This window comes from Fulmarus glacialis, unplaced genomic scaffold, assembly GCF_000690835.1.
Source record: "Fulmarus glacialis isolate BGI_N327 unplaced genomic scaffold, ASM69083v1 scaffold14323, whole genome shotgun sequence".
Taxonomy (NCBI): Eukaryota; Metazoa; Chordata; class Aves; order Procellariiformes; family Procellariidae; genus Fulmarus; species Fulmarus glacialis.
This window is the reverse complement of record NW_009202420.1, coordinates 35248-48014: the sequence shown is the minus strand read 5'-3', so window position 1 is coordinate 48014 and position 12767 is coordinate 35248. Positions and strand designations below refer to the sequence as shown.

The 12767-nt window shown below is 36.4% G+C and overlaps 1 protein-coding gene across 2 annotated transcripts in view; it reads left to right on the top strand.

Annotated features, from left to right (window-relative positions):
• Positions 1-259: 259 nt before the first annotated feature.
• Positions 260-12767, top strand: part of RFTN2 (raftlin family member 2) — a 31839-nt gene continuing 19331 nt past the window's right edge. Inside the window, exons 1-4 of one of the 2 annotated variants that reach the window (XM_009574280.1) lie at positions 260-670; positions 5786-5969; positions 8001-8112; positions 10179-10491. In XM_009574280.1, the coding sequence (XP_009572575.1) occupies positions 532-670; positions 5786-5969; positions 8001-8112; positions 10179-10491 (748 nt within the window). In that variant the 5' untranslated portion in view covers positions 260-531. Of the gene's footprint in view, positions 671-5785; positions 5970-8000; positions 8113-10178; positions 10501-12767 lie in introns of both variants that reach the window. The other variant, XM_009574279.1, reaches the window with a different exon arrangement.

Below are 12767 nucleotides of genomic sequence, written 5' to 3'. Positions count from 1 at the left end.
CATTCTTTCATTCTGACTAACTTGCTTTTTTCCCCTCTGACTTGCCACTGCAGTTGAGTAGAACTTCTGGAGGTAAGTAATTACAGACAAGTTTCTCTCTAACTTTCTTTTTCAGTTCTGCTCCCCCCTACGGCCCCCCCTTACCCAGTCAGTCTAGAAGGACAAACAAAGCACTATTGGTGTCCTCTGCAAGAGAGCACTGATAGGGGGCTGGCTGTAAATTGACGTGGCATGGAAAATCTCTGCTAGTTTGTAGCAGCTCAAATATTACTGTGAAATCAAGCCTACTCTTACCAAGTTTGTAGCTTGAAATCATCACGGGCTTACTGTTTCTATATAAAAAATGAATGGAAAGTACCTTCGCTTTTTGATTTGGGAACCGGACTTGTTCTGTATTTGGATTTACAGCTAATAGAAAACAAAATCGAAGGGAATTATTTGGTTACTTTGTTTTTTTCCCCTGTAGTGAGAGCGACAGATCTTGCTGCTCCCCCCACTCTTCCTGCGATTTAATCATTTGCAGATCTTGCCATGGGGTGCGGACTGAGAAAGCTGGAAGACCCAGATGATAGCAGCCCTGGAAAAATCTTTTCTACATTGAAGAGACCACAAGTTGAAACAAAGACGGATTCTGCTTATGAATATGTATTGCTGGATTTTACTTTAGAAGGTATCTTTTTATGTTATATCTTTACTATTCTGAGAAGGCAAGGAATAGGATTTAACTTAGTTCTGTCTTGTTTGACTTACAGTAAATCTTAGATACTTTTATCAAAGCTAGCCAAAACGTAAGACTTTTATTTTGATACACAAATCATGACGAAGGTCATCACTTAGAGAAAATTACAATGGAAACTACTGAAGTATTTTTAACAACCAAACTCTCCAAATTACACAACTGTCCTTGTTAAGGAAGCTGGCTAAAAACTGTTAGAGATTTTCCTAGTTTCCTGTGAGTCAGATACTGCTATCCATACTCGCTTTGAATAATGGTTGTCTGAATTCAGTGTGACGGTTCAGAAAATACACTGTGCCTGAGCATTAGTTGAATAACAATTTTTTAAAATGCGCTCAACTTTTGCAAACAGGCTGTCATTGTCCTTGTTACTTTATGCAGAAGTAAGTCTGTTTCTTAGTTGTATGCCAGGAGTAGCTTCCCCTCTTACGCCCGCCCCAGTCTCTTGGTAGATATTTTAGTAAGAGTCTTAGTTTCGTCTTACTATTTTTTCCAAATGCTTTATTTGTAGTTGTTGAATAGTCTTTTGAAGTCATGACCAAAATGAAACAAAATTTGTATGCGTAGCTAGAGGCAGACAGTGCTCTGTGGGATACTTCCTTCCCGAGGGTGTCCCGTCTCTAACAGAGCAACTCCCTGTTCCACCAAGTTGAAAACATAAACAAGCCCAGATGGCTGCCCTCCGAGAACAGACAGCTCAGTTTTGCAGTCACTTTGTAGTAACTTGCATTTTGTAACAACCCGATCTACTGGAAATTCTTAATAACAAGGATTTTAAGTAAATGCAGTTGCTAGAAGGGTTTGGTAAAGGGAGAAAGTGTAAGTGCATGTCTTGTTACATTTTCAGAAACTTTTTCATAAACAAAACTTGGCCTCTGCTTAGTTTTAACTCTAAATGAAAGGACTGCATTAATAATTTTATTTAAAAGGTATCAGTCTGTTCATTGAAAAACTGCAAGATACTAATAGAAGCCACATTCTATTAAGTTATAGTACTTGACATATGACTGTATTTGTTCTGTTTATTTACACATTTAAAGAGTTTCTCACTGGCTGCTGCTTTTTGAAGAAACAAAACTTTGTGTTGAGTAAGTAGTAGTGGTAATGTACTGGAAATAAAGCTAGGCTGCCTAATGCATACATGAATTACCTACTAATCTACTGATAATAAAAGGATACTAGATTTTTTTTATTGTTTTTTGAGACTGAAGGGCATTTAGTGGTCTTAACAAAATTAGTCAGAACACAGACTATTTATGTTTAAAGTAACAAGTTTCTGGAAGTGATGTGTAAAGGATTTGTTGTAAACGTGGTTGTGACTTGAAAGAAAAAGCACATCAAACAAGTGCAAATAAAGGTGCATCTCTATTATTTTAATAACCTATCCCTACAGCAGTAAAGATTCATTTTCTCCTGTTTAGTCTGATACTCAAAAGTGCTTAGCTTCAGTGGCTTACTGTGGAATTATGAAGGCTAAATAACAGTGAGATCAGTTTTAGATAGTTGCTTAACTTTTGGTTTCTAACTGTGAGCAAGTGGATTTGTAAACATGGGTATTTTTCTGTTGAATTGCTCTAGCTGTGTGTGTATTTGACCTTAAAATATTTTTTGTTTGAGGTCTCTACTCTTTAGAGCTAAGATCATGAATACAGAAAAAAATGGTGTATATACTGTCTTGGAGGCATTTCTGAAGCAACGCAGGATTGGCTAAAATACTGTGGGGCTTTTTTGGTTTTTCCCTTCTACCCCAATCAACTCGCCCACATACTTGTTGCTACTTGAATATCCTTTAGCTAAATGAAACCTAAGCTGAGAGCCTTTTATCACTTTAGACCAAAGTTAGTTTTCACTCTGCTGTCAAGTTGCATGTTATGTCTTCATGGCACTCTGTATCTGCTGATTTCCAGAGCAAGACCTTACCCAACACCTGAGATTTCTGTTTGCCTGAGTGACTTGTTACCACTGGATCTGACACCAAGTAAAACAGAAAATCTGCACTTAGTATCCTTTATAAGATCCTACAGTAAGCTATCATCAAGATAAGTGTAGCAAGCGTAAATGCATTATTTCAGTTTAATATGCCTTATTCTCTGCTTCATCAGATTTATGCTATGTGAAGTCGAAATGAGCCTGCTGGGGAGGCTTTCAGGAGTCCCTGATCTTCTCCCAAGCCATGACGCAGACTAGGTCAACCATGCTGTAGTCTAAATTTGCTGGCTGGAGTCCCTGCACGTCTTAACTAGTCATCAGCAGTGCATTGTACCTTGGCTTCTCCCCTCCTGGTCCCCGAAATACTCGCATCCCAACTGTAAAAATCAGCTTTGGGTTCCGTGGAGGTTCTTCTGCATAAGGAGAATCCCAAATAAGAAAATTACAGCCAGTCTTTTATTTTGGTGGGATTTAATAGTACAAAGGAAAGGGAGCAGTGGACTTTGAAGTGCAATTTTAAATGCTTTTCAAGGATTGTAAATTCTATGGTCTCAATCATGAGGCGTATCTCAGTTACAAAAACAGCTGTTACATTTTGAGGTCAGTTTAACCATAAAGTAGGGATAGTTTAAATACTCCTACTCAAGCATGCTTATGCTTTTTCTACACAACTCTCCTAGTGGGGAAAAGAAGGAATATCGATGCAAGGGTATTTCACTAACAACCCACTAAGATGACATGCTGTGAAGTTCTTGTCACTCTGAATAACAGTATGAATATGTATGAAGTAGCTGTTCTGTCATCATCTTCAATATCGTGCATCTGAAGTTTACTATAAAGCTAGGAAGTTAGCTGTAGTTCTGTTATTTGTAAAAGTATTTTGGCTACCTGGTCACAGCACATCAGGAAGGAAGTTTTCTTAACGAAAAATGGTTAAAACATTTGGAAAATCAGTGAAGTGATGATCACAGTGCATACGTTCTTGCTTTTTTTGGCTCTTGGGCTGTAGAGCAGTTATTTCTTCAATATGTATTTAATATCTCCTGGATTTACTGTAAGTGGAATCATGGGATGGAGGTGTTACTAAGGGCAAAGTATTATCTGTCTATGAAGGGGAGGGCTGTGATGTACTGTCTGCCTGAAAAAAAAAAAGGCAAGGTAGCATAAGAAAGTGCAACAGCTCTGTCCCTATGACTGAGAATGGCAGAGTTTACATTAATAGGTTGAGTTTGCTAGTTATCAGCAATAAACTGTCAATATATATGTTAGTGATACTTTTTGGTTGTGTGCATTTCCTATGATACACATTATTCTGGTTTCTTCTGATAGCTTTTCTGAGCTGTTAAGGTTCTTACAGTGACAACCAAAGTAGGCCTCCATTCCTTTTTCCCTTCAGTAAAAGTTGGTATTTAAAAGCATTTGAGTGTTGTAAAACATTAGTTTCTGGTTTGTGGTTTGGTTTTTTTGTTTGGGTGGGGGGGTTTCTGTGGGGTTTTTCTTGGTTTTTTTGTTTTGTTTTAAAAAACCTCCATAGTGTATGTATATCAGTATTATCCCCATTTTATAGTGGGAAAGCAGTGTAGAGGTTGATATTTTACAGAACACATCACTCGTGAACCAGCAGAATTCTAATTCAGTTTATTAGAATAAAAGATTTAGGCAAACTAAAGATTCATATATCTGGTTTATGATACTTTAAACCAGTAGGATAGGTAGACTTTGTGACCTGTTGTGGTTTTGATAAAGTCGTTAAATTACTTGTCATTGCCTAACTACAATATAGGGTAGGTAGGTAGGTGAAAGGATGTAAGAACATGAAATTAACTTTAAGGAGTACATTTACAAAGTGGCAAGTAAAATTTATGTCATTGCATGTATCTGTTCTTTTTTCTGTCTTTTTTTTTATATTACAGAATCAAAGGAGAATCAGTGTATTTAACTGTTTTCAGTTTATTGTGTGGTTTGCAAGGGAATGTTTAAAGCAGCATGTTAAAATGTTTGTATCTCAAAGTGTTTTGAGGTCACTTAATTCCAACTGAGGCATCCTTTAATACAGTTGGACACTGGTCTTAATGCACTGAAAGTCTTGCAAAGAGAGGGACCCAACAGAACACAAAAAAGTATGTCACATACAGCAAGGGTCACTGATAAACATCATCAAATTCCAAGCCAAGCTGTCTTGTCATAAGTTCATATCTGCAAAGGATGAAAATTTTGATGATGGCAAATATATGCTGGCAAAATTGCTCTTCAGTTACTGTCTGTATATGAGTATTGATTTCCTGCTTTGTGGAGGCTCTGAGAGCATCAATTCCAGTTGGAGTTGAGGGGAATAGGAAATACTGACCACTAGACTTATTGTGGCAGAATATATAATCTATTACCAGTGTGGGATCTTCCTTTTCTCTGTGCAAAAGCTGTGGATCAGACCATTCAAAAAAGGTTCTCCAAAAAGTTTTCCCTTTATCTATGTAGTTTCCCCCAATAGCTATGTAGTACCTAGCTGTTGTCTATTGATTGGAAATGCTTGCACACACTCAGAGGGATCGTCCTTAGAAGTCAGTGACAGCCCATAGCTTGCTTAGGTGACATGTACTTAGGTCTACTGGAAAAAGGAATTGGGACTATGTTAAAATTTCAACCTACAATCCACAGATCGCTTCTAAGGGATCCAAAAAAAGTATTTAAGAAAAACAAACCAATTGTTCTAGGCTTAAATTCATTGTACGGGAATTTACCTCACAACTAGGGCTGAAGGACACTGCTTCAGTATGTCTAAGGCTTTGGCTAGGCAAAATAGTTGCTTTCTTAAGTTCAGATCTATTGTGTGTTTAGATGTTGATGCAGCTCTCAAATTAGCTTGGCAAAGCTAGATCCAACAGAAAGTGTTGCCAAATAGATAAAAAACAGATCATATTAACTTGTAAAATATGTACTTCAACTAGTTGAATACTGTTGAATCAGTTGTGAATCTGCTTTTTCTTGTGTAAATAGAACTGTAGCATTTTTAGTAAATGCCTTGGGGTAGATTTTGTGTGGCTTATATAAAAGGGACTCACCCAAAAAGTATATGGACATACACAGTATAATGTGCTTCTCTTCTGCTTTCAATGCTTTTAGCTTCCTCAAATCCAGAAGTTATCAAGATCAGTTCTGTGTTGGATATAGCATCTAAGGTGGAAGGATATTACAGCAAAGGATATGTTGTAGGAGCTGTTCATCCTATTATACTGCCAATTGGACGTAGGAGGAGTTTCCCTGCAAGTCACATGTATCGAGTGGTACTTTCACGATTAAAATTAAGGTAACAGTGAAATAATTTTAATATATTGGTCCATTACTTAAGCCATTTGTAAGTGGATTGCTCAACACGCATACATTATTATTGAAATGAGCACCTCAGAGAATCAAATAACTGTTCCTTGTCTAGAAAGGTGAGCAAGTTAGTAATGTTTTTTTAATTAACGCTAAGCACACAGCAGACTAATGTTTACTTTGCCTTAGTAAGTCCAAACAAAAATCCAAAGTTGCTTATCATAATTTGTGGGAAGATAAATTTTTAGTTTACCCATTTATTTTTAATTCATCTTTATAATAATGTATCATCTGTCTTAGAACCTGCAGCAGATACAAGATTAAACAAAACACTAGGGGAGTAATAAGCTGCTTTAAATTCTTTCATGTCTGTTTTTCCTTCTTCATTTTCAAAACTCTTGTGTTTTCACTTTTCCCATAAGAGCATTATTCAGGGAAAATGACCTATAAAGTGTGAATTACTTAGAGATAAATAGTTTATTTTTCCTTCTTAATAAGAAGGAAATAATCACTCTGTGATTGGGGAGGCATACAAAAGCTTGGTTTTGACACTGACGGAGAGTCAAGAGTTTGCGTTTATGTTCCAGCTCCATAGTCTTGTTTTCACTGCATTGTAATCACCATGTGATCATAAAGAAAATGTACAAAGAAATTCTACCATTAGTTCCATTGAATGCAAAGAAGATAACCTTTCGTTCTTATTTTGAATAACTAGAAAAGTGGGTTTCTTATTGCATTAGGAGCTGTCATGCTTCCCTTTCTTTCTTAAGTCCTAGTGCGATGCACAAAGGTTCTTTCATTTTCTTTTGGAGGATCGGAAGGGCATGAGTTGGAAGATACCCCCTGCCACTCCAATAAGACTTCTGTAAAACATGGTTCATTTGAGGGAGCTTCTCAAACGCTTTGTTTAAACAAGCATTGTCCATGGTATTTGCTGCTCATACAACTTACCTTTATAAATTCATCTGCAAACAAGGTGAATGTTGTCCATGTGGGCAAATGCTTGAGTAAGAAAAGCAGAATACTTGCTCTCTGGAGCTCAGGCCTTTAAGAGCTGATGCTGCCAGCGCGCAGCTCGCACAATTCGCCTTATCCCTGTAGATGTGGGATGCTTATGAAGTTGTGGTTCGAAAACCTTTAGGTCTTTGAATAGGTGAAGAACGAGACCCTGCAGCCTACATTTGAAACTGTTGGGTGTAGGTTCCCAATTTCCTATGCAGGTGCCATATGTACCTATGTTGGTTTTCCTATAGGCAAATACATCTTCTCTAACTACTATCTGGAAAGTTACCTTTTATATTTGAGTGTGTCTCATTGGTGTTTCATTCTAAAGCAAAAGATTGTGTGAAGGAAACATCAAATAAAATCCCGTTATATTATTGATACACACCAAATATTGTTGTCTGAGTAATAACGTAACTGGCTTTAGATAAAACATGATGAATACTATTCTTTAAATGGAAGTGATTTAAACATTACCTAACACAAAGTAATTGTTACTGCATTGTATTTTTAGTATTTGCCTACACTGTATTTTATACTGCAGCTACAACTCTGCTTTAGTTACAAAAACTAAACAGCAGCATGTTAACAGTGTAAAAGTACCATTTCTATTCATAGTATGTTTTCTACAAAACTGAACCTGTTTTGTGCTTGCTGAATTTATAGCTTAAATTTGGGGTTTTTTGCGTTATCAAAGATTTTTGGATTTGTGTATTACAAAAGCATGGCTGTTTGTCAATAAAGCTCAGTTTCCAAAAGATGTTTATTAACATTCTTCAGATGAAATTCCTGTTAAATATTAATATTCTTACCCTGACATTGTAATACACAGTACCTGCCACTTTGTGTAAGAAACAGAACAAAATACCAAAAACCGCTGAGTTCTAAATAAAAGTATGAAGAAGCATTGCCAGGATTTCATTCATAACTATTCCAAAAGAAAAGAATTCTATATGCAAGCATTTGCCCAAGTTAGCAGCAAACTCCTGACAAAGACTGCTTTCTTTCTGTGTTCTAGCCAGAAGCATGCAGCACCCAGAGGACAAAGGCACCCCAGGCTGGTGATTGAGGAATGTCCTTTAATGTGTGAAACACTGACAAATGAGGTAGTGAAAGAACTGTTAGAAAAGGTAATGGAGGGTTTTTTCAAACTTCTCTTGAGATTTTTATTTTTACCATACATGTAAGTTCTATTTAGTGGTTGATGTTTTTTTAGTTTTGAGTTTTAACTTTGGTTTATTTTACAGAAGCTACAAAGTCCTTTTCTTGATGCGAAAGGAGTTATTTTTATTCACTAGTTGCTTTTTCTAATTTAGGACTTAGTACTGAGCCCTGTAAAGTTTTGGGAGACTGGCCGCTTACACCACTGAAAGCGGAATCAGGCCCAAACTCTCAGTCAGTTTTTTTAAAATGCTTGTATGATAGCTTTTTCTGGAATTAATATTAAAAAAAAATCTGAAGTTTTATGTTGTTCTGGGTTAATTAAAGTATTCCTAATGAACATGGATAGATGCAATTTCTAAGAAATATTTTTTTCATTCTTTAACAGAAATACAAAATACACAGTCATTGCATTAAATATTTGCTTTGCACAGCTTTTGAAAATATTATATAGTTAAAGAAAACTAAACTTCCAATGGAATGCAAGCTCTAGTTCTAGTTCTTTTTGTGTTTCACTTCCTCTGCAAAATTGAAGACTTGCTGAAACAGGAAACTATTGTTATTACAAGAGTTAATGATATCTTTTACATTAGTTGCCAAGGAAAGAAGTAGAGGAAAAAGCATATTAGAGATCTTTAATGATCTTTGAAATTATCACAGAGTTTTTTAAAATTTCTAAATGGCTTGTTTTGAAATTTTCAGGTGTTTCAAATTTAAAATGCGATTCCATTACACATTTATACTATATGTGTACTGCCAGGTTGGTTGTGTAGCACACCAGACAAACATTTAAAGGAAAAATACATTTGAAATTAGCGGTGCTTCAATCTTGCAAGCAAATCTGGAACAGAAGTAGTAAGTGAAAATAATTTGATTGTAAAATTCTCCCAGTGTTTAAAAAGACTGAGCCGGTAATCCAGTATAAATTTTTTTTTTAAAAGGTCTGAACCCATAAGACTTTGTGGCATTTCAGGAAAAAGATTGTCATATTACCTCTTTTTCTGCATGTTGCTTGTCACATTTAAAATTATTTTAGTTGTCTGAGAAGCAGCAGCTCTGTATAGTCAGTGATTGGCATATCATATCATTGCTGTACATACGTAATGGTGGTAGATGGTAACACTTCACTCTATCATGGTACTAAAAAGGGATTGTAGTACCATCAGCTATTTGAGTGTTTTTCACTCTCTTGAATTAATAGTTTATGTGAGTTAACTGGGTAGAGATCCTTCTCCCTCTACCCCCCCCTAATCCAGTACTTCCCAGGCGACTTCTTTCTGGGCTGGGGTTTCTGTATTTTCCTGGAAATACTTTATTGCACAGGGGAGCTTGTAGCACAAGATGGCAGTGGGATCACCTTCCTAAATGGCAGTACTCCTTATCCCAGGGAAAAAAAAAAACTCCGTCCAAGAACAGGCACATTCCACAGGTGGCACATATTCTACAGTTGTATTTTGAGACTTCCGTGCAGGGAAAAAGACCCACCACTGGCTGAAAGCAAAGTTAAGAGGGTTTTAATTTGCTTATAGCTCCCTCCTTTCTCTGCTCCTTCACTATTCTCAGTAATAGGGAAGCTGAGTAGCCTCTAAAGGAACCAGGGGATAATGAATCATGACACATGACAAATAGGTATTTCTATAGTATTAGTGGTCAGTGATTTTAGTATGACTGGTATCACATGTTTAGAGAAACGATACTGTTTATTGCACCAGTATATTGCTTATCACTACAACATAGCAAGTAAAATACTTTGGATTTGTTCTAAATGAAGGATTTTGTATGCACTGAAGTCGGTACCACTGTTGGCCACCTTATTTGGCCTCAGCCCACAGACATGCTGGAAGACATCCATTAACTTTGGAACATGGGCAGTGTATAAAGACAAGCCACCCTCCTATAGTACAGTGTTGTGTCTTTATGTCCTTGAAAATCAGCAGTTTAGTTAAACAGAACATGTATATATAGAAGCTTTTTTTAAAAAAGTTAGATGCAATTCTAAAATCACTTTGCAGATAAATTTCTGTTGTAAATACAGGTTAACGAAGCTGCTAAGAGAGGAAAGAAGTTTGTGGGATTTGTAACGCAACATTTTCCTCAAACTAAAGCCTGTAATGGAACAAGCACTGATGGAAGTGCAGAGCTGGAATCTACACTGGGCAGAAGAAATAGGGAACACAGAAGAAAAAATTCTGATGAAAACTATAAAAGCTGGAATGAAGGGACATTGAGCGGTCACTCATCTGAGAGTGGGATAGAGGAGGAAATGCAAGGAGAAAGTGGTCTGTTACAGGATGCAGATTTCCAGTTTGGAAAAGAAGTCAGCCCTGTTAAACCACGAAAAGGAGACGGTAATAAATGCTGCTTGTTTATTGCAGAAATAAGGTACTTTATTGAGCTGTTGTTTCAAAATGGTGTTGGAAAAAAATAACAGAACAGCATGTTCTGTTGTATCAAATACTGGTTTTGGAAGATGCATCTTCCTTTAAATGCATACGTATTTCTAAAAAAGTTGCCAGTTAAGGAAACAGAGGAAATACTTACCTTCTGCTCTATATATGTGTGAACTGTGGTAATATATTAAAATGATATTTCAGTTCTCATATAGAACATTATAAATGTACTGTCAAAATTCTAGTTTGTAATTTAAAGAAAAAGGAAAAAAAAAACCACACAAAACCAAAAAACGACCCACAGTGTAATTCTGATCTTAAATGTGGTGCAAACAGATAGCTTTTTTGCTTGATATGTGTATAACAAATATGGGGCAGTAAAAATGTTTTATTTTAGAAGGATGCAATTGTTTTAAAACCTTTTTGTAAATGTATATAGCTTTCACTTACTCTTAATATTAAATCGTAAACATGTAATGGATTTCCAAGAATGTTATGATTCCAGTTCTCCTGCCTGTTTCAAAACTGACAACAAATAGATCTCCTTTCAGCTAGAGCTGTACTTTTACGTGCTTCTAGCCAACTCACATAATGTACAGCAAACAAATCCGTTCATAATGGATTCTTTCTGGTTAACATGCCTTCAAGAAGCAGCCTGAAAGAGATCACTTAAATTAATGCATTGACCATGAAATCAAAGAGGATAATTGTTACAAAATGAATTTACACTAGAGAAAAGTAAGCATTAAGAACTTCTATAAGAAGGAAAAGTATCATTGATAAATGTTGGTGCTGTGGTAGAGAACTTACTTGTAGAAGAATCTGAGATACTTAGTGTAGTCTGTGTGAGAGATTTCCTGAAACAGTGACTTCTCATACTGAAGCACGAAGGCCTCCTGGTTTGTTAGGAAGAAAAGCTGAAAAGGCAGAAGTAATCTAAAGCATGAGAACTAATGCAAGATAGTATTGTGTAGAAAGCAGGGAGCATGAAACTTTCATGTCAGGTTGCATTTTGACATAATAGGTTCTTCCCTGATGGGCCAGACATGTTTTAATTGCGCTCAAAAGCAACCTTTTCACTTTCCTGTTAAGAGTTAAGCACCCTCTCCAGTTTGTAGATTGTCAGGATAATGACTCTAAGCACTGAGATAATCAATGTCCTTCTTATTTTTAACACTTGAATTAAAGCAGTTCTTGTACAACATGCTGAGCCTTTATAGCATGATCTGTTAAAGCTTAACTCTTTCCTTACAGCTTGAAATAGTGGGTTTGCTATATGTAGCAGAGTAGAAATCCTGTAAACAAAAAGCGGAAAACTCTTGGTTCTGTTAAGGAGCTTTGTTTGTGCAGACTGGTGTGACCAGGTAGGTTAGCAACCAGTGCATCCCCTACATGCAGTGTTCTCAGAAAATTCTTCAGAAAGCTTTGGGCAAGAATATGCTAGGCTTCTCTACTACTAGTCAAATACTCAGTAAAGTTATTGGAGTTCCTAAGACAAAACTTAGGAAAACTTAACCATCTTTCTTTGTAAATGGTGTGTGTAACCATCATTCTAAAAAATACAGATGTGAGTTTTCAAAGAAATACCTCCATGCATGTAGGTATATAGTGCCACTTCAGTATGCCATTTCTATTTAGGTCTGCTCAAAGATGCCAAACTCTGTCTGAATTCTAGGTTTGGGGGTCATAACATATGGATTTTGACTATTTATAAATACACCACTTGCAGAGGCAAATTTCTGATACACATGAGCAATTGAATAGTTGTATCGGGAAACTTGATTTTTTTTTTTTTTTTTTTTCCCCCCTGAAGAACACATATAAAAGTGATCTCACTTTAGTATATGGGAAAGGAAATTCAGGTTTGTCAGGATAAACATGTTTATGCTAACACAACCACCAGTGGAGGTGATAAAATAAAACTGTTTAGAAAGGAGAGTAATTTTTTACTGATAAAGTTCAAAATTTTGTCCTGAATTTACTCTAGCTTATTCCAGGCACCTGATGTCACTTGCAGTGGGTGTGGTAACACTTCTCCAAACAGAGAGGTGTTCTCCCAGAGATTGATTCAGACTACGTACAGTCCAAATCCTACTTTGGAAATCTCCCTGTATTTCTGGAGCCTAGAGAGACTAGGATCTTAAGTGGGGTCATCTAAACCAAGTTCCTTTGTTTAGGCAATGTGAATACTTTGCTTTCTAGAGTTCGGTTTGTATTGATTTAGGCTGCTCAAA